General features: G+C 37.5%; 1 protein-coding gene across 2 annotated transcripts in view; it reads right to left on the minus strand.

Moving 5' to 3' along the window:
- LOC149168245 (brefeldin A-inhibited guanine nucleotide-exchange protein 5-like) overlaps positions 1-23,116 on the minus strand; it is a 287,450-nt gene that overhangs the window by 36,963 nt on the left and 227,371 nt on the right. For both annotated transcript variants that reach the window (XM_089428172.1, XM_089428173.1), the window contains exons 32-33: positions 18,227-18,363; positions 17,810-18,137 (exon numbers count right to left, since the gene is read on the minus strand). In XM_089428172.1, coding sequence (XP_089284298.1) covers positions 17,810-18,137; positions 18,227-18,363 — 465 coding nt within the window. The remainder of the gene's footprint in view (positions 1-17,809; positions 18,138-18,226; positions 18,364-23,116) is intronic.

Below are 23,116 nucleotides of genomic sequence, written 5' to 3' on the forward strand. Positions count from 1 at the left end.
CGTAGAGAGATCTATAGTCAAAGCACATTTCAATCATCAATTCAAAGTTATTGTGAAGCATCATGACAAAACACCAGTAATGCCAACTCATGCCAACATAGTGACATATCTATATGTATGTCCCGATCACCTACAAACACAAGTTCAGTCTACATGTTCATGTTATGCCTTCTAGCAGATCTTGTTGTTTTTTGCAATGCATCTGTGGTATTGATATCTTCTAGGTGACCATCTGATTTCATGCACAACACTTCACTATATGATCAACCATTTAACTCAACAATTTCAGAAATCACTTAACAGTGGTAGAATACGTCAGGGACATCATGATTCAAAGTTCAGACAGCTTTAGAAAGCTTCAGATGATGGTCAACAATCAAACGCCTCGTCGCTCTCTTCAGGTTAGCATGGGAGCGACTTTAGCTACCTGGATGTTGTCTAGGCCTCAAGCATGAATGCGTCTAGGGACGAAATATCCTAGATCTGTGACTGCGTCCGGAGCAGAAACCCTAATTTCTATAAGGGCTTCAGATCTAAGACTCTAATGCAGATCAATATTGCCAGATGCACATAAATCATACTTCAACAACACATAAATAATAGTATGAGTAAGAGTCTTGGAAAAAAGATTCTCCCTCTGACCGGGGATCTACTTCATATATCTTCATTCATGTCGTCAGCCTATCTCTACTAGAGTCATACAACAACAGATCTATTAGATCATAAACATATGGCTATCAGCATCATGACATCAATCTTTCATCAAAGGTTTAGACTCAAAGCAGCAGATAGATCTCAAACACAATAACATTTTTTATCAAGTCACTCTATCAAGTTAGGACATTCAGTTTAACCATATGTCGTCAAGACAAGACCATAGGTAGTAAGAGATATGGAATAACAATCTTACACTTATACCTCTCACATCAAGGTTAACATGCAATTCATGACCAATGAGATCAGATTAGGTCATTCAATAAAGCTTTATCAAAATAACAAGAGTGTCAATCACTCTTTCCACATGCTTTCATCATGCTTATCGCAAGCATTTCTAGTAGACTCATGTATAGGAGTTAATGAACTATCCTTCTATATAAAATCCATCATCACAAGTATCAAGAGTACCATTTTCTAGAGCCAAGGTGCTAGCCTTCTTTATAGGATCAAGATATCCAACAGAGAGATCATAGTTCTTAGCGAAACATCAAGTGTATCAATGTATCAACATTAGATAGCCTCATAGAACTCACATCAAAATGTTCAACACCAAGTGCATTATTTCATCACAGGAAACATAGATCGAAGTCACTTTCATGTGTATGTATGAGCCATTAAAGAGACATTCTCATCATACCTTAGGGCTTACCGAACTAATAGTTGAAACATACCATGCATACCTTTTGGTATTACCTGTGCACCTTTTCATTAGACATAGGCCGCTTAAAGCACTTTGACATCTTTTCATCAAGTACCTCTTTATCTCTTTCCAAATCTATATCTCAAAATGATCCTCAAGAAGGATCACATCTCATCAAGGAGGTTAGAAACATCCATATACTCAAATACACATGCAGGAAGTACAAGTAATAAACATAATCATCATATCTATAAGTTTAACAAGTAAGAAGCATCATAATTCAAGAAATACTTATCTTGAATGAGAGGTGATACTCTCCCTCTTGAACCAACCTTCAAGAGCCATCAATGTCCATGGTCCATATATCAATGTTGCTTTCAAGTATCCAACCAGGTCTGCTAGGGATTATCCCATCTAGGGCTTCATCGAATCTCCCACAAGCGCTTGACATAGACCATGCTAGAGTTTCATACATCAAATATCAAGTCTTTGCCATAAACTAGGGTTTTCTCTCCACCCTAACCTCATAGAATCCATAAAACCCTAATCATCACGATGCCTACGGTTTTCTTCAAACCCTAGAATTCTCTAAGGTCTCCACCATCCTCTTCTTACTTCCACCAAAGGTATCATTACTGGGGTGATCTCCATGACTTTTCTTTAGCCCAACTTTGATACCATGTTAAATTTTCTTAGGGCGACATTGTTCTTTGCTTTGATAATTGCATTTAATCATTAATCCATTAAGTTCATCCCAATCATCATTGCATTATTCAGACATACACCACTATACATCATGTCATTCTACCTAGAGCACTTTTTGGAGGTGTGTAATGGCATGATCATCCAACCCCTAAGACTAGCCACTGGATAGTTTTCTGATCAGGGTTGTGGGGGAGCACCCCCCCTCCCAAACCCAAACTCGCTCCCAAAGCGTACTCTGGGCGGGAGCGCATCGGGAACAACCCTGGTATCGAACTCCTACTTACTAATTACTAATTAGCTAAACCCCTAATTTTTATTATTATTGTTGTGAACCCGGTTTTGTGGCTAGTATTAGGGGATTAGTTAATTAGTAATTAGGTTGAAGAGGCATGTCTTAATGAGACATGACTCTCCATGAAGAGGCAACTGCCTAGTAAATAAGCAGGACTCTCACTCTCAATTGTATCATCATCTTATTCATACTTTCTAATATATATTCTTGTATCTAAATGGAGATCTTTATATTCCAGGTTTTCTGGAGTAGTTAATAGGAAGTATGAACTTTGTTCGCTTCATTTGGTATCAGAGCAGTTCGATCCTTTGGCCGTTCCACTGCTGCATAGAGCTAGGCACGTCAATCTAGGTCTTTGGCCATCAACTTTGCGTCAACGTTGATGCCGTCACAACTGAAGTGAAGTTCACTACACAAGATGGGAGTTTCTCCATCACTATTTTCGTCAGCGGCCCTTGGCCATAAAAAATGAAAAATAAAAATATTAAACAGTCTTTCGGTAGAAATCACATGAGAGAATTTTTTGGCCGACGCATTTCGCACCAAGAAGTGTGGTTCACAATCAGGATCAGACGATGAACCACACTTGTTGGTTCGAAATGCGTCGGCCAAAAAATTCTCTCATGTGATTTCTACCGAAAGGCTTTGTTTAATTCATTATGGATCACAGAAGCTTGAATAGAGAAATAAAAATATTATTTAGTTAAAAAAAAATCATTCAACAAAAAAGGAAAAGACAAAGAAAAAAAGATAGAAAAAATATGAACTTATACATTAAAAAGAAAAGAGAAAAAAATAATTTAAAAAAAAAAAGTAAAAACAAAACAAACAAAAAAATATTAAGAAAGAAAAGGAATTAAAAAAAAAAAAAACATTGTATGAAAAAAAAAATTAAAAACTAAGGAAAAAAATCATATATAAAAAAAAAACACAGTGCTTTCGCTCCATGCCAACGTCTCAACAAACAGCCTCCTTCTCCCCTGACAATGCTTAGCTACCGGGTTTTACCACTGTCGTCATTCAACAAACTGTCGTATGCTTTACCACCGCTACCGGACCACCGATTGACTTCCGACAGCATAACTACAGTAACACTGCATTCACTCTACCTATCGCCACACCCTGTAGTGTCGTCACCATCCGCTAACCATAGTAACTACCGCCATGATCACTTGCAATGTTTGTTAACAACCTAGAGCAGTAGCCCCAAACACGACCGACCGCAGCCACCAATATCCAAAACGGGTCAAACCCAACCACATATCTGCAATACGACAATGTTACCATTCGCACGACCATTCTCCCTTCCTTGCCTCTGCCTGCCTCCAATCCCAGTCTTCTCCACAGCCATTCCCCTATGAATCCTGTCGTCCATCATCACTTACCCCGACAACCGTGTTTCATTCCATAGACCGTCATGTCGTGGGCTACGTCCTACTCCCTTGTTGTTTCATTACATATCAAATTAAATCCAAAGTTCCTCATTAAAAATATATTAATATTTTATTTGTTGATAAGTTAAAGTGCCATTGATGCTTCGAAGCTTATTATTGCTTGGTGAATAAAGACATCAAATGTATACTAATTGGTGCTTCTTCTAAAAGAAAAAAAGAAAAGAAAAGAGGTATTGAAAAGGTCAAAATACAAGGGTGTGCCAAAATTTTAAAAGTTACTGAATATATATATATATATATCCCCAAGGGTTAGCTCAACCAATCAAATCAGTGCCTTGCCGATCGGGAGGTCACTGGGTCCATTCTCCCCGAAGCCCTTAGGGTTAGGCCTAGTTATTGGTCGTGGGGCTTGATTCCCGATCAGCCCAGATATTTTTGTGGACGTAGCGACCACCCAATGACCAAGGTGTCTGTGAACCACACCAAATACATATATATATATATAGGAATCCATAAAGGTGTTCAAGTTAATTAAAGTAAAAGGAGTTATTTTTAAATCCTAAAGTTCATCCAAAAAAATGGAGACCAGTAATGAAAGATTTCCTAAAACTTTTAGCATATGTGTTGGTGCACTATTTAATATCAAAGTATCGCTTGGAGGAAAGGATGTTATCATCTCTATTGATCCTACTCAAAATAATAATTATGTTAGCACTAAATGTGCTAACCAATAAGTGATTCATGAATCAAATATAATTGAAATGAATTTTGTTGACACAAGTGACAAACAATACGACATAAGCAATCTACAACAAAGTATTGAAAACTATACTTTTGTCTCGCAATTCACCATTAAAACATTATTTTGCGACAATAGTGATATAATTTTGGGTTTGCCTTGGATCAAATCACTAGGATCTTTTTTCCTAAATATGAAGAAGTAGTTTTTGACATTTTCCCACAAAAAAAAATAACGCTAAAGGATGTTACCTTGAAGCCAGATTCAGTGACGCCCGAAGACACAATAAATTTCAAAAGTCATTCTTCAAGAAAGTAAAAACGCGATACAAAATATTTAAAAGGAAATTGACAAAATCACTACTGACAAGAATGAAGAAGTTACTCGTCTCCAGGACCACAACGAGAAATTATTGACGCAAATTAAGAAACTTAAAAATGACAAAAAATCCTTGAAAAACAAAGTAGATGAATTCAACATGAAAGGGATATCGAAGTCTTCACACATAATCGTCCAAGTTGAAGAAAAAGAAACGAATACCGAGCAAGACAATATTAGAACTCAAGAAGATGGAACCCCAATTGAAAGGAAAACAAATTCAAAAATTGCAGTTGAAACTATGAAAAACCCAAGTGAAGATTTTGTAACTAACTCGATGACACCAAAACCTGAAGTGAATCAGCGTCTTAACACACACATGACAAAGGACGGACAAACCAAAATAACTCCTTATCTACATTCGAACCACAAGAATAGACATCTCAATCAAGCTACATATCTGTACCATGTTGAATATAAACGACAAACTGATGTTCCGAAGAATATTAATGGCAGTGCAATCCATTCATGTGATAACAATTCATCACAAGTTTTTAATCACCACAAGGTTCCACAAAAGAATAATTTAGCATGGTCAGATCCACTCTCAGTGCGATAGTTTTGTTTATCACTTAGAGAATCATATCATCTTACTTTGACGAATATGACAATTCCGAGACAAGAAGACATCTAAAACAGGAGAAAGAGATCAATTATTTCATCAACAAGCTTCGAGGACAAAGCTTTTTGAGGAAGGCAATGTTATGAATAAAATATATAGAAAATAATGTAAATGATAATAATTATGAATAATGATTAGTTAATTAGTGATTAGGTTGAAGAGGCATGTCTAAATGAGACATGACTCTCCATGAAGAGGCACCTGCCTAGTATATAAGCAAGCCTCTCACTCTAATTTGTATCATCATCTTATTCATACTTTCTAATATATATTCTTGTATCTCAATGGAGATCTTTATAATCCAAGTTCTCTAAAGTAGTTAAAAGGAAGTACGAACTTTGTTCTCTTCACGGGGGCGCTCCCCCGCAACCTTGATGAGAAAACTATCTAGTGGCTAGTCTTAGGTCTCATCCAACAAACAAGTCCGAGTTGGTTTTGTCTGAGTGATATTATGAGTTTATTAATATCAAGGGGGCTAAAGTACTTTTTATGTGGAGATGTATTAGGTACTTTAAGTTATTAAAGTCACATGTCTTTCAAAAGTCACTTTATGTGAAAATGTACTAAGTACACTTTATATTATCAAACTGACTTTTATATTCTTAAAGTGACTTTATGAGGAAAAAGTAACCATGGTACTAAATCATTAAAAGCGAGTTGTCTTTAGTGCGACTTTTTGGAAGCTTTTCCAGTGGACTTTTCCAGTCTGATTTCTCTTAAATCCGGCAAGAATTCATTGAAATCACAAGTTTGATGGGTAACTGCCCCACAATAGAAGTGCCCTTGGAGTTCTTCAGTGTGCTGTATCCATATATACAGTCAAAAAACTAGTTTAAATAACACAAATCAAGATTTCACCACAAATTTTTTCGCTGGATTCCGACACCGAAAACTCCAAAATAGTTGCACTAAAGACAACTCCCATTAAAAGTACTAGGAGTCTAATTAATAGAAAGGGGGACCACATGAGGAGGGGTCAAGTAGGGGTCTAATCTCCATCCTTGATCTAAATGATTTGAGATTAAATCTCAACCACTGGATCTTAGGGATAGGGTTCCCATCTAGTGAAGAAGACAAAAGGGAGGAAAAAAGAGAAAGAGGATTATTATTCTCATGAGAAGATTGAGAGAAGAAGAGAGTTGAATGAAGGGAGGAGAAATTGCTAAGGAAGGAGGGTTTGAATTCTTTGAGAGACTACCAGATCGAACTTTATGCAGATAAATTGGCACGAGTTTCTAGGTTGATACTCCAGCTATTTGAGTCGAATTGCTGTACGATTCAGTCCAAGTTTGCAGCCAAATTTTTGCTGAGTTCCAGGCTCCAGCCTCTTCTAGGCCGAGTCTTGTCGCTGAGTTCGGTCACTATTCCCACCAAATCAGAGGCCGAGAATTCCGGGTCAGTAGACCAGCTCTGAAGCCAAGAATTTCAGTTGAGTAGACCAGTTCTGAAACCAAGAATTTCGGTTGAGTAGACCAGATCCGATGCCAAGAATTTCGGGACCAAACCCAGTTCTGAGGCTGGGAATTTGGCGTGTAGATAGACCAGAATAGAGGCCGATAATTTTGGGTGAGAGCAAACCTAGAACTATCCACTGTCAGCAAATTTTTGGAGGCTACTTCAATGCAAAATTCAGAGGATTCTAGTCAGAATTTAAGGCTTGAATATCAAGGAAAATTACAGCTACCTTCAGGCCCTAAATTCGTGGTACTGGTATAGAGAATAAGCATAAAGTCTGAGCAAGTAATAAACCTCTGTAAAGGACTGTGTGGTGGCTTCATTCTGCTTGTATTCTCATAGTGCCTACAGCAAACAAATCAAGGGAGATAAGTAACTTTTTTTCTGTTGTAAAAATTCCTTAAGAAGCAAAAATAAAGCCTCCTTTCAGAACTGATTTTCCCCAACAGTGGGGTTTTTCCAGGGTCTTATTGACCAAAATAATTGTCACAAACGTGCGTGTTTGCTTATTGTTCATTGTATTAACTGAAAGTAGAAACACTCTTTATGTTTCAAATGAACGCTTGAAAATTGTTTTATCAGAAAGTCAAAACATGTGGATTGGGCTTAAAAAACCTTTGCAAAATTTGTAAACTCGGACAGGATGCAAAGCATTAAAATTGCAACGTGGTATCAGAGCCAAAGAGAGCTCAGATCTGAAAATTTTCATCGGCTGATACAAAGACCAGCAAGCAATTCTTCTGCATATTCAGCAAACAGCGGTCACTAAACCTCAGTCAGAAACCCAAAGCAATGTTGGTTAAGAGGCAAGAGACTGCCTAGTATCCGACTTGCTCCATTTTGTTGGTGCGAGGGTCGTGGCAACAGGGTTGAGGGTAGTGGACAGATTGGTAGGGGCTGATAATTTTGGCCCTTGGAATGTGAGAATGATGCTTTTACTAGAGGAATTTAAAGTATGGGACATTGTAGAGGCTCATGTACAACCTCCTACTAATGCTACTCAAACGGCGGAATTCAACGTGAAGAATGTGAAGAATAAACAGATCCTTCTAGATGCCATCAAGGACCACTTACTCCCTCATGTGACTGGGATGAGATTTGCTTACCAGATGTGGGAGTCCTTGGTCACTTTAAACCAGAGTTCCAATGAGAACAGGAAGATGGTGTTTTGGCAAAAGCTAGGAAACACCAAGATAACTAAGACTGACAGTGTGACCTCATACCTCTCCTGGATCTCACAGGTAAAGGATGAGTTGGCTGTTGTCGAAGAGGCTATCTTAGAGAACTAGTTGGTCAGGATTGCATTGGATGGATTCGCTAAGAAATGGGATGGATTCACACATGGCATTGTGGCCGGAGAACACTTTCCAAGTTGGAGGAGTATGTGGGGCGATTTCATCCATGAGGAGAACAGGAAAGTGCTAAGGTGGGCAGCAAGAGTGGTGGGGGAGGTGAGGAGGAGTATGTCGCCCTTACAATGAAGGGCAAGAAGAAGGCCAAGAAGGGGTCTTCTAGTGGAGCAAAGAAACAGAAGGCGAAGCAGAAGGCAAAGGAGGACTTGAGCAAAGTGAAATGCTTTGCTCGTGGGAAGATGGGTCACTATGTTATTCAGTGTCCGACCAAGAAGGGTAGGAAGAAGCAAGGAGTTGCAACTTCATCAGAGGTGCACGATTTCAATTCCAAATTTGACACTCGGTTTGCCTTATCAGTAGAGGTGGATGAGTTTGCCTTGGTGGTGAGTTTAGCCACTCATGTTACATCTTCCTGTGCATGGTTTGTTGACAATGGAGCATCCTGCCATATGATTGGAGTGAGAGAGCACTTCACGAATCTCTCAAAGGATGACATTGACTTGGAGGTTGTACTTGGAGAAAACTCCAAGGTCAGAGCAGCAGGAGTGAGGACAGTATCACTTCAAAGGGAGTCACTGCCTCCTCTAAAGGCGACAAATGTTCTTTATGTTCTAAGGCTGAAGAAGAGCTTGATATCACTCTCTAGCTTGGAGGACAAGGGTTATGAAGTGTTGTTCCGAAAGGGACAAGTATTAATATATCCCAGAGGATCTAGTATCGAGTTTGCTCATGTGATGGGAGTTTGTAGTGGGAGACTTTACCGGCTTATGTTTCAACCTATTAGAGCCTTGGTGAGGCACACTAGTAGCAGTGAGTTATGTGAGCTTTGGCATAAGAGGATGGCCCACTTGCATCATGGAGTTTTCGGGATGCTAAGGGAGATGGTTATAGGCTGAGTTCAACACTGATCATCATGATGCATGTAAGGGGTGTACTTTGGGAAACTACATCAAGACACCTTTCTTGAGCATTTACAACGAAGCCGCAGGTATCCTTGACTTGGTACACTCTGATGTATGTGGTCATATCTCTCATGTATCATTGATTGGATGTGAGCACTATGTGACCTTCATTGATAACCACTCCAAGAAGACCTAGATTTTCATTTTGAAGACCAAGGATGGGGCCTTCAAGTGGTTCCAAGAGTTTAAGGTTCTTGTAGAGAACCAGACAAGGAGGAGGATCAAGGTGTTGAGATCATATAATGGGGGTGAGCATACCTCCAGGGAAACAGAGTTTTGTAGGAGTGTGGGCATCAAGAGGGAGTTTATAGTGCCTTATAACCCCAAATAGAATGGGGTGGCAGAAAGGAAAAATAGCGCCATAGTGAGTGCATCTAGAGCGATGTTGCATGATCAAAGTTTACCTTTCTTCTTGTGGATCGAAGCGTGTAACACTGCAGTATATTTGCAGAACAGAAGCCCACATAAAGTCTTGGAGAGCAAAACTCCTGAGGAGGTGTTTACCAGCAAGAAGTCGGAGATTGGGCACAAAAAGATCTTTAGGTGCCTTACATACTCACAACCCTAAGGAGAAGAGGACAAAGTTGGAACCCACTGCAAAGAAGGGCATCTTAGTGGGTTATAGTGAGACCAACATCACCTATCGTATATATATTCTTGTACAGAGGAAAGTTGTCCAGAAGCGAGATGTGAGATTTGAGGAGAGGGTCTTGAGGAGGTCTCAGGAGGTTGATCAGGTAGAGCAGCAGGCTCCTCAATAGGGGGCCACACCACAGGTTTCAAGAGCATCAGGTGGTACATCAAGATGAGAGGATCATCTGCTTCAATGGTGACAAGGTCTCAGACTCTAGTATCACTGAGTGTAAGATCACCTGGTGCAGGATCGTCAGGTGCAAGATCTCATAGTCCAAGATCTCTACTGGTTACAGCAGAGCCTTCCTCGTCGGGAGGAGGGGCACCAGTTCAGGATTTTTCCATACCACCATAGGAGGCTACTACAGGGAAGATAAAGCCAAGATGGCTTCAGGGGACCCTAAAGGAGGCTCAGGAGGCTATAGGGAAACCCTAGTGGTCAGTGAGAGAGAGCATACCACCAGAGGTTGGGTGGCTTTATGGCAGATGTTGTCGAGACAGAGCCAACTAGTTTTGAGGAGGCTGCCAGTAAGCAGATCTGGAGGGTTGTCATGGTGGAGGAGTATGCGACCTGAGGGGAAATCAGTAGGGACTTCCAGGTGGCTCTATAAGATCAAACATGCTGCCAATGGCAGTGCGGAGAAGTCCAAAGATTGTTTTATAGCGTGGAGGTTCTCACAGCTAAAAGAAGTAGACTATGAGGAGGCGTTCGCACCAGTTGCTCATTACACTTCCATTAGAGCAGTCATATCTATAACAGTAGAGATTAGTTGGAGGAATCATCAGATGGATGTGAAGACTGCCTTTCTCATTGGTGTTATATAAGAGGAGTACATTGAGCAGCCACGGGGCTTTGACGTGCATGGGAGGGAGTCTCATGTGAGTAGGGTTAAAAAAGCCTTGTATGGACTAAAGCAGGCGTGGAGGGCACGGTACGAGAGAATAGATACCTACTTGCAGAAGATGTGTTTCCAGAAGAGTGATGCAGATCCGAACATCCATTTCATCATGGTTGGTGACGATCCACTCATTCTGGTTCTCTATGAATGATTTGTTTATTACAGGAGAAGACATACTCATCCAACACTTCAAAGAGATCTGGCTTTAGAGTTTGATATGACTATTATGGGGTTGATGCATTATGGGTTGGAGGTTTGGCGAAAGAGTCACTTTAGAACCAGAAGGTATCATATCCACCAGGGAAAGGAAGCTTCAGTCTCATGTAATCAAGGAATACTTGATCAAGTGGAAGGACTTACCAGAAGAAGAAGCTTCTTGGGAGACTGAAGCATTTCGTCAACAACATCCGTCGTTACATATGCTTTGAGGATAAAGCATTTTTTGAGAGGAAGGCAATGTTATATAAAAAAAAAAATTAATTGGTAGTTATTAGGCAAAGGGAATGATCAAATATCATGCCCATTCACCACGATGCACCCAAGGCAATATAAAGACAGAGACCTCCCACAAATTCTAATCATCTTCTATCTTTTAATAATAATAAATATGAATTTGTTGAATAAGCTGAGTTAATTGCACCACAGAGACTGGTTCAGAGAGGAGCTATGAAACTTGAGTATATATCCACTAATGAACAGGTAGCAGACATTCTCATCAACTCATTTGCCAAGGGGAAAGCATGTATTCTTCAGAGATAGGATGAGAGTGGTGAGAAACACCTTCCTCGGTAAGAGGTTGCGTTGAAAATGGTATCAAGGTGGTGTTTCCTAGGCATTTCACCTTTTGGCCTAGGGAAACACATAAATCACCTTTTGTCTAAGTGATATTATGAGTTTATTAATATCAAGGGGGCTAAAGTACTTTTTGTGTGGAGATGTATTCAGTACTTAAGTTATTAAAGTCACATGTGTTTTAAAAGTCAATTTATGTGAAAAAGTACTAAGTACACTTTATATTATCAAAGTGACTTTTATATTCTTAAAATGACTTTATGAGGAAAAGGTGACCATGGTACTAAAACATTAAAAGTACTAAGAGTCTAACTAATAGAAAGGACACTAGCCGCATTCAACGCATCCTTTTCTCATTCCCGTCTGGCCCCCAAAACACTACAACTTGAAAAAACTAAAATGGAAAAGAGAAAATGTGGAATTTGATCCACAAATATATTGCAGGCACTGCTATGTAGCCTCACACATTCAACCACCACATTTTCCCCCATGGAAACCTCAAGGGACTATAACAGCCATTGTGGGAATTGAACCTTGGTCAATGGTGAAAAACTCCTAACCTAAGTTACCAAATCCGGCCCTCTGGGGTACAGGATCCACAGATCTGATCCAAATTCGGATCCGGATCCGCGTAAATACGTCCAAGAACCGGCACGTGGCGTATTAATGTTTGTTAGAAACGGATGTTGAAATCTGGAAACGGATCCCGTGTCACTTTTCCAGATTTCTAAGTTTTTTGCCATGTTTTTTTTTACTTTGTAGACATTCGTGGTGTCTGCGGGAATCACATTTGGGTCTCATATAGACGTTTTTTATTTTCTTCCTTGACATTGCAGAGAGCGAATGAACAGCAGATAAAAAAACCGAGCTTTCATCACGCTGCAAAATCCGTCCAAAATTACAAACTTTCATCGATCGGTTGATGGAAACGATGCAGAAATGCCAGGTTTCGGAGACAAGTCAGTCCAACATGAAATGGCTAGACTTAAAACTCGAAAGACGGCTAGTGGCGTCAAGATTCGAATGGAGGGCAGCCACAGGGAAGTCGCGACGTTGGCAGTGATTTTCGAACAAAACTGACATTCTCCATATTTAACTCAGAAATTTCATCCTTTAACTTAATCTTTCGATTTCATCGCAGGAGCCGACGATCGAAAAGTCATTGTACATTTCCAAGGGTTTTGAACGTATGACCTTCGCTTCAAGTTACACGATCTCCGGAATTTTTAAACGTGCAGAGTTTCGAGCACGCGAAGCATGACATTACAGGCAGATATTGATCTTTCTACTGTAAAGTAAAATCCAACCAACACACCATTTTATGACAGCCCTTGATCTGCAGTCAGTTGCGCTAGTTGCGGTGTTATGACCCATGACCCGAGCTTTTACGAGCTATTAGACCTATATTTAACTTAGACCTATATTTTGACTTATAGATTGGGATTTTAACATATAATTTTTTGCCAATTTTTATTAATTAATTTAAAATTTAAAACGATATATAAAATTTATACAAATTTCAAATATATATATATATATATATATATATATATTTTTTAAGTTTAGTTTTGTCTTAATAAACTTAAAATATAGGTATGTATTTTTTAAATTATATTGCTTTTTATTTATAATTTAGTTTTGACCTAAGTCACATGACACGAGGACACGAGACACGGAGGACACGTAAATACGTGGTATTCAATACGAAACGCAGCGACCTGGAAACAGGACACGGGGGACACGTTTTATATATATTTAATAAATATATATATATATATATATATATATATATACCGAAATATAGTTTTTTATCCATATTAAATTGCAGGTTGCAGCTTATCTAATCAAATTAACAGGTGCAATGGTGTTACACTATTCTGGACTACAGGCCATCCCTTCATAAATATTTGCCAGTGTTAGGCACCCCTGGCTGTGTGCCCTCTCTTCTCCCCACATGGCTCTAGCTAGGCACTTCTGTTGATGTCTCTCTTCACAATGGATTTAAGTATTTAGTATTTACTATTTAGTATTGAGCTAAGTTGCAGGAAACGTAGGTACAGGGTCCGTTTCCGTACGGAAACGCGTTTCCGCGTACCGTACGGCCTGGAAACGCGTTTCCGGCCGTACGGCCACGTTTCCCGAAACGGAAACTTGGCCGTACGGCCGGAAACGCGTTTCCAGGCCGTACGTGCCACGTTTCCCCAAAAAAAACACTTGTTTTTTAATTTTTTTTTTTTTTTTTAAATTTGTTTTTAATTTTTTTTAGGGTTTCCAGGTAGTAAATGTGATGTAAATTTAATCTTAATGTTTAAATGTTTATGTAAGTAAATGTATCATTCATGCTTTATGATTGCACATATATATAATAATAAATTTTAAATATTTTTAATATATATATATATATATATATATATTATATATATATCGCGTTTCCCCGTTTCCAAAATTTGGGGAGGTCGCGTTTCGTTTCGCTTCCCCGTTTCGTTTCGCTTCCGCGTTTCCCCGTTTCGTGCAACTTAGGTATTGAGTCTTGACAGTTTATAAAATTATATTAATATCAGTGTGTCACACTGTCACTGTGTTTAGATTGCTTTTAAAAATATATTTATATGTGCAGAAGCATGTCACTGTCTGGCAAAAGTGACGGTCATCATCTCCTTCAAAATAGGCGTGAGTCACTCTTGAAGTACTTGGTTAGATCCACTACAAAGTTGCTAAATGAGACCGCAGAGATAGCTCCAATTAATGAACAAAAAAATGCCAATCACAGATTTGGGAGCCAATTTACTTAAGTAAATACTGCCTTGCCAAAAACGAGCCAGATTTGTCCAGTTATTAATCTGCATTCTCTTTAGGGTTTCAATGAAGTCTTGTATGGAATAAAGACTTTGATTACTCAACTAGCCCTCACCCTAGTGAACCGAGGGCCTCTTTTTCATGCTCAAACAATCCACAAAGGTGAATTACTTCTTCACTGGCCTTTAAGATAGCCTTGCTGTCCTTCAGAATCCAACGAATGGAGATTTGTCTCTTGTAGCCACAGATATCTGAATCTCATATGGGACTGTAACGGTGAAGTGGGGAAACTGTATAAACAGCGACGTTGAATCTAAAGTTACCCTCATTGTTTAGCTATAGGCTATAGCCTATACTTGTTTGTAAAATACAAAAATCAGTCTTCGTATGGTAAGAGGAAAGTCAGGAAACCCTTTATCGGAGCCTTGAGCAGACACTAGAAATCAAAACTCCAGAAGTACTGCGTAACTGCTTGTTACTGTTACAGAATAATGTAAGTATAAAAACCCTGCCGGTGGGCTCCAAACAACCGAAAAAAACCCCAGAATAGACCGACGCTGACGTTATAAACCGCATTTTTTTCCAATACGTATTCAAAAATCGAAATACGTTAGTGCAACGGTATTCGATGTACCAAATACGCGTATTCGAAATTCATGACACGAAGGGAAAACGTAGAATACGTATTCTATTTTTAGAAAACGTCAAAAATCGTATTGGACACGTATTTGGGCCGTTTTCGTGTCCAATACGCAAAATACGAGACACGGGACCCTAGGGGACGTGTCCTGTGACTTAGGTTTTGACTTATAGATTGGAATTTGAGCATATATTTTTTATTTTAAAATATTTTTTTTTCTAATTTTTATTAATTAATTTAAAATTTAAAATGATATATAAAATTTATACAAATTTAAATATACATATTGATATATAGATATAATTTTAAATTTAGTTTTGTCTTAATAATCTTAAAATTTAAAACGATATATAAAATTTATACAAATTTCAAATATATATATATATATATATATATATATTTTTAAGTTTAGTTTTGTCTTAATAAACTTAAAATATAGGTATGTATTTTTTAAATTATATTGCTTTTTATTTTTAATTTAGTTTTGACTTATAGATTGGAATTTGAACATATATTTTTTATTTTAAAATATATTTTTTTTCTAATTTTTATTAATTAATTTAAAATTTAAAATGATATATAAAATTTATACAAATTTAAATATACATATTGATATATAGATATAATTTTAAATTTAGTTTTGTCTTAATAATCTTAAAATATAGGTGTGTGGGCGTAAACTAATGATGGTGTTTTATGAATGCAAACTTAAAAAACAACAATTTGTTAATTTGAAGAGATAATTAAAGATGAACTTGAATATATGGTAAAAGCACAAAATGAATGAAAATGATTTAGCTTTAATATATATAAAAATGTATCAATATATAATTTTATTTACAAAAATTGAGTGATTTTTACTTATAGTATTTGTTTTCACATGCAAATATAATGCATATAGATTATATTCCCATCGATGTTAACTTTGAGTACGTGAGCAAAGGAATTTTGCTACAAAGCTTTTAGAATTGTAGAGAATACCTCAATCACATTTTTCAAATTTATAATTTCAACTTTATATATTTTATAAAATTATGATAGCCATTATATCTTTGAAATTGCTTGGACTTCTATGAGTAAAAGGTTCTTAAAATTATCGAACAATTTGTAGGTCTCACTCTATACTAGTGCATAATATAATTTTTTTAAATGATTAAGACCAAAAAAAGGTTATAGAGAAGTAATTGAGGTATGCATTTTAACATTTTGATATGTCAAGTCAAAAATATATTAAGAAGTATATATTTTGTGTCTATTATTAATTTTATTATATTTTTAATATTATTATATTTTTTGTACTTGCCCTATCCTTGCCGTATCCGGATCCTGGATTTTCAAAAAACTAGCGAATCCGGATCCGGATCCGTATCCGTATCCGTATCCGTATCCGAATCCTGGTAACTTAGCTTAATAATCTTAAAATATAGGTGTGTGGGCATAAACTAATGATGGTGTTTTATGAATGCAAACTTAAAAAACAACAATTTGTTAATTTGAAGAGATAATTAAAGATGAACTTGAATATATGGTAAAAGCACAAAATGAATGAAAATGATTTAGCTTTAATATATATAAAAATGTATCAATATATAATTTTATTTACAAAATTGAGTGTGACTATGAGAAATTTGATTTTTACTTATAGTATTTGTTTTCACATGCAAATATAATGCATATAGATTATATTCCCATCGATGTTAACTTTGAGTATGTGAGCAAAGGAATTTTGCTACAAAACTTTTAGAATTGTAGAGAATACCTCAATCACATTTTTCAAATTTATAATTTCAACTTTATATATTTTATAAAATTATGATAGCCATTATATCTTTGAAATTGCTTGGACTTCTATGAGTAAAAGGTTCTTAAAATTATCGAACAATTTGTAGGTCTCACTCTATACTAGTGCATAATATAATTTTTTTAAATGATTAAGACCAAAAAAAGGTTATAGAGAAGTAATTGAGGTATGCATTTTAACATTTTGATATGTCAAGTCAAAAATATATTAAGAAGTATATATTTTGTGTCTATTATTAATTTTATTATATTTTTAATATTATTATATTTTTTATGCTTGCCGTATCCTTGCCGTATCCGGATCCTGGATTTTCAAAAAACTAGCGAATCCGGATCCGGATCCGTATCCGTATCCGTATCCGAATCCTGGTAACTTAGCTCCTAACTACTCACCATTGGATCCAACCCCTTTGGGGCCTATGAAGCTAACTCTAACCAAGTTTGTGCTACAGAATTGGAATAAGGCCCCATAACATGTTCCATGAACTCCAATAAATGAAGGTGTCAGATTGCAAGTTTAAATGGATATAACATCAGGTTTTAAATCACTCCATATACTTTCAACAGAAACATGTAAGTTCTTGAGAACTCTGTAGTGTTTGTCACGCTATACATCTGTGGATAAAAGCACACTTATTTTGTGTAACTCTTTTTTAGTTTCATTGTTAAATGGGATTTCAGACCATGCTTAAATTTTATATTCTAAAAGTGCCTACTTACAGTTAGAAACCTACATATTCAACCAAAGGTTTTACTAGAAACTGAAGGAGAATTAAAACCAATACATATGAATGTAAGCACAGAAAAGTGAAAACACTAACTGGAGTTCACGGACATAATAAATAATTATTAAGGTAATTCTTCAAATCAAGTCAATGGCAAAATAATCAGGCGCTTTCACCATGACATAAAGAATGCAAAAATAAAAATATTTCTAATATGAACAGCTATTTTATCTCAATATTCAGAGACAGCTGTGAAGGGCCGATTTACCTTGACAATGACTGGGGAGCGTAAAACAAGAACACGATGAACATCAGCATCAACAGCTTCACCAGGACCAGGCTGAAGATCAGATGTGTCCTTCAAAACCTGTGCACAAAATGACACTAGCTTTTGCTCTGCTATTTCTCTGAGCTTCCCCTCTTCCTTTTTAATGTCCTCGTGATTGGATACATTAGATGCAGATGAATCATCTAAATTTGAAATATTATTTCTAAAATCTTCACCATTCAAGTTATCCTGCCCAGCGCTTTTATGTAATACTTCCAAATAAATGCGTGTTGCTTCAATTTCCTGACGTAGAATATTGACAGGCAACCTGTTCAAAATATACAATCACCTAGTAAGCCCTGTATAGTGCATTGAAAGCAACTGTAAAGGGTAAAATGAGTAGGAAAAGTTTCTTGCCTGTCGGCTGGAATCTGATGCATTCGCATCCTAAGCTTTGCAGATGAATTGTAAGAGGCCGCAAAGTCCAAAATAGATAGCAATATATCCATTATAACTATCTTGTGAGAGGGCTGTAATCTATTCCAATGGTTTTTCTGCAAAGCATTATCGTCACCACTAATATATCATAAAATAGCTTAAAGAAAAATGACTGAACCATATCAGGATCAAATTACCCTCTCTACAAAGTGGGAAACATTACTTTGCAATGGAAATACTACAAGAATAACAGCACAGTGAATGGAAAATTTCTAACATTGCCAATGCATATATCAATATTTTTATCAAAATGAGAGGCATCAACCAATTATTAATTTTCAAAACAGCAAGTTTGTATTAAGAGAAAATATATCTCGGGAATAAAACAAGGGGTCCAGATACGATTGGTTATTTAATATAAAGAAGAAAAGTACTTTGTGTTTACACTAAAATAACTAGGCCATAACATCGCACAGAAAATCCATTTGTAAAGAAGATGTTATTAACATGACAATACATCAGACATTGATGAATAATCATTTTAGATCAACAAGTACAAGGGAATCCCACATTCTGATTAATAAATAAGATATTGTCCTGACTATCTACTATCACAACTAACCATCATAACTGATTACAACCATACAAAATAACATTACAAAACAAGTTATTACACTTTTTCACTCTATGAAACCTGCATAACAACATCAACTTGTAAAAAATTAAATAACTCAATTAATCTAATTGTGGGGTCTCTCATTCTGGTCACTCCGAGTAGTAAGTCGGGCAGTCTAATACAGTCTTCTTTCCACCATTACTTGCCTTCAAAAATATGCAGGTTAGCTCTCAAATTGCAATATCAGAACAAACACTTCAAGCATCATCACTCAAAGCCACCTTCATAAAAAATTCAAATCTGTGTACCTACAATAATTCTGTTAGAATTTTGGGTAGCTCCTAAGGTATTTCCGAGAAGGATACCCACCAAAAGTGGCTGGTGGGAAATTTACCTAAAAGTGGGTTTTGGACCCAAGATGTGGGTTTAGGACCTAAAAGAAAGAATTATTTATTCTAAGGGTTGAGAAGCGACAACCCTAAGTCTAGAGGTTTCCCAAGTGACCCAAGGGAAAAGGATAAATAGAAGGGATCTAAGGTGAGGTCTCACACATTGTGTGTGAGAGAGAAGTGACCTCTCTTGTGCTAAGAGTGCCCTAGGAGGTTCGAGTTCTGCTCATTAGGCCCATTTTATTATTGGAGAAGGCCACAGCTCCTGTTCTATAAGGCAAGTCTAAGATCAGCATGGGGGCCGGGTTTGAAAAGCTAAGATCTGGCCGGGTTTGTTTAGGGCCTGATCTAGGCCAAGAAACAGATAAATCCAAGCTGCTAAAGGAGGCCGATTGCCTCAGTCATTGTGAACGCAAGTCTGAAATAGGGCCAAAAGCAGACCTAACATCCATAGCAATCATCTCAAGGGGAATAACAAGCCTAGACGAGGAACCACAGCCTGAAGAGGACACATTGAAGAGATCTCTTTCTGTGTTCGACAGAGGGTTTCTGTCTAAGAGGAAGGAGGCCTAATTCTGTCCCTAGCCGAGGGTTCCATGCATCTCTATCTGCTGGAATAGAATGCTAAAAGCTCTTTGTGTTGTCTGGCCAGAGAAAAGGGTGTATTGGCACTTGATTAGAGTCTGTTATGCACTGATAAAGAAGGGTTGTACCCCTAAGGAAGCTGATATTAACCCTCAGATTGTACACAGGCAGGGCCGAGGTGGATTAAGTAGCAGTTGAGCCCTTGTGGAGGTCAGCTGAGATATTTTGGTGGTGAACGCAGGTAAGAGGAGGTTGATGTTGCTTGGCCGCAGAAGAAAAGGGTTTCTGAGGTGGTCGCAGACATAGTTTCAGAGGGCAGTTAAGCCCCGGGGTCTATAGGAGCCAGTAAAGTTACCTCAGAACCAAGCAAGGTCAACAATGGTTAAATTAGGTGGCTGTTACAAGGAGAAAGGTTTGTTGAGCATTGTTCATGAAGGCTGTTCACAAATGCAATTGTGAAAAGTGAGTTTTGGATGGCTAATGTACAGTCATCTAGAAGGATGTAGTGACTGTGGGTGCTGAAGTGATTTGGGGCTAATCATACAGTGATCTTAATGGATCAAGATCTCTGTGAGTAGCTGATGTTTAAGGGCTGTTGTACAGTGCACTTGAAGGAGCAAAAATACACTGTGAGCAGCTGGTGGGCAAAGGGGTATTTCTCTGTGGTTAAAGCTAAGTTACCGGAAACGCCAGGCTAACCTCGCAGAAACGCTGTTCGGCGTTTCGGATCCGTAAACTGGTACAAAACGGCCAAAAAACGGCATAAAAACGTATTTGTAGAATTTCAGAATTTCAGAAACTGCGGGTTGGAATCCAAAAACGTTTTTAGGGCATTTTTTAAAAAAAGCATCCATTTCCACTAATTTTTAATACATATTAATATGTAATATGATCGCTGGGAGGCCATGCACGTATTAATACATTTTTAGGGCAAGTTGGAGGCCATGTGTGCACTGTGGGTAATACAAAGGGTACACCACCTGGTAGACTATGCCCATCTTCAAGAGATTGTGCCACTGATGTTGGGCATTTGCATAACAGTTTGGACACCTGCTGAGTGGTGAACTATGATAAAGATTGTCAAGTGTGACCCACGACACATGAATCTTTCCTTCCTCCCATTTGTTGGCAACGTATGATGAAATCCTTTGGTTCATATTTCTTTTAAGTTTTGGTATGTGGAGGATTATTTTACTCATATGCTTGACATGTTTACCATTTCTTATATGCTTTAGAGAGTTGTCCTCTCATTTATGTTCAATTAATGAATGGTACATAAGCTAAATTGGAGCATTACTGTATGCAAATGAGACTCTGAAGGTTGGACATTTAAGGAGACATACCATTCATGTGAATGCATTGAGAACCATATGACATTTACTGTTAAGTAAATTGTAGAGTAAGGGTTGAGCTGAAGGAGAGAGATCTCTACAATCTTGTTGGCTAATTGCATAGAATACATAATTATTCCCTCATTGGAGTCACCAAAATGGAAGTGCTGAGAATGCATTAGACACAGAACATTTCTATTGAGTGATACATCAATGTCCTTTAGTAATGTTGAAGCTATCGATTCATCAATTTCTGCAACTGCCAAGTTGTTTGATCATACTAGAAAGCAATTGGATCCATGAATCCAGGTCTTTAAAAGAGTTGTTTTATATATATGTGTGTGTGTATGTGTGCGCGCATGCCATTTCCTGCCATATCATATCCAGATTTTTTGAAAATTTGTCGTATCTGTTTCATACACCGTATCCATATCCGTTTCAGTGCAACTTAGGGTAAAGGAGGCAAATGACCTGCCAGGTGTCAAGACAAATGAGGACTGAAATGGCTGGTAGTAAGAGGACATATTCAGCAAGTGACTTATGTTTTGTTATTGTCTCTTATTGGGCAGATTGCAGATCTCAAGTAGCAGAGCGCAAGCCCTAGTTTTGTATACCATGTATACTAGCAGTACTAGTGATTGAGGGCCATGACCCCTGCTGCGGGAGCCCCATGACTATTTTATTGATGGATTAATAAAATAATCAAGCTTTGGGCTCAAATCCCTGTGTACTTAATTGATTTCACTACTAAAGATTTATGTTGTGCAAAGTGCTTGTGAGGTGAGGGTTCCTAGTGTGTTTGTGTGTGTGATTAGCCTCCGACCAGATTTAGGACCTAAGGAAAATTCAACAAATTCAACTGATGTAATGGTATCTCACTAAATCACATTGGCTTTCATGGTTTTGTTTCCCCTGCTTGGATAAATTCTATTTTCGTAATTGACATAATTCATGCTATAACTGATGAATCATGAGACTTAGTCTAGTGAAAATGTATGAAGAATGAACATGCTTTATAGTTGTACTTGACTACATTTTTCTATTTTATGTATTTTGTTCGTTAGTGCTTTAACCTTTGTGCATTCGCATGACTTGGTCCAAATTGATCTCCCACTCACTATACTTGTATTTTATTGGACACCTTGTCAAACTTTATCACCCTCCCATGGCTTTGTACTCATGTATATAGATAATACAACTAACAAACAGTATATGTCCTCATCAAAGCAGTGTCCTTTAGGCTATTTCTCAAGCTGCTATATCATTGTGCCATAAATCTGCACATCATAAGAATCCAAACTTATACTAGCTTTCTTCTAAATAATAAAGGTCTTACGAAAGTGTACTTGAACTTTAGTAACTCATATCTCAGCCCTCCCCTTCAATCATTAGACCTTATATCACCCTTGAGCCCTTATTTGTTGAATATCTTGTTGGTGATTTCATTATGGAAGCCTCTCTTGTGGGGATAAAATCCACCACTAAACAACTAGAGATAGACCATTAAGGTCAGGGTGCTGGCTGATCTCTTGTTGTCATAAGACCTAGGTTTTCCACTAGGGCTTTGCACTAGGCTTGCTAGTTATTGTGGTAACAAGATCAATGATGACATCCTAGATCAGTGAGAACAGAATTCCACGGAACTTAGCTCAGCAAAGGTCGAATACATGACAAGCCAGTACTACTAGTTGTGAGGCTGGAGTGAATAAACTCAGTATTAGACGGAAACATGTGTATTTTTTATTAATGAATGAATGATGGTTGTTTAAAATGAGGTCCCTCGCTTATATATTACCATGGGTACCTTTTCGGGAAAGGGCATGATCTTATGATCGTGCCCTTTCGTCTAATTACATTAAATAATTTTTACATAACATTGCCTCCCTCTTGAAAAGATGCTTTGTCCTCAAAGCATATGTAACGACGAGTGTTTTTGGCAAAATGCTTT

The sequence above is a fragment of the Pinus tabuliformis genome, chromosome 4_2 (genome assembly GCF_031772625.1).
Source record: "Pinus tabuliformis cultivar Carrire ecotype Pingquan chromosome 4_2, CPIR1, whole genome shotgun sequence".
In the NCBI taxonomy this organism is placed as follows: Eukaryota; Viridiplantae; Streptophyta; class Pinopsida; order Pinales; family Pinaceae; genus Pinus; species Pinus tabuliformis.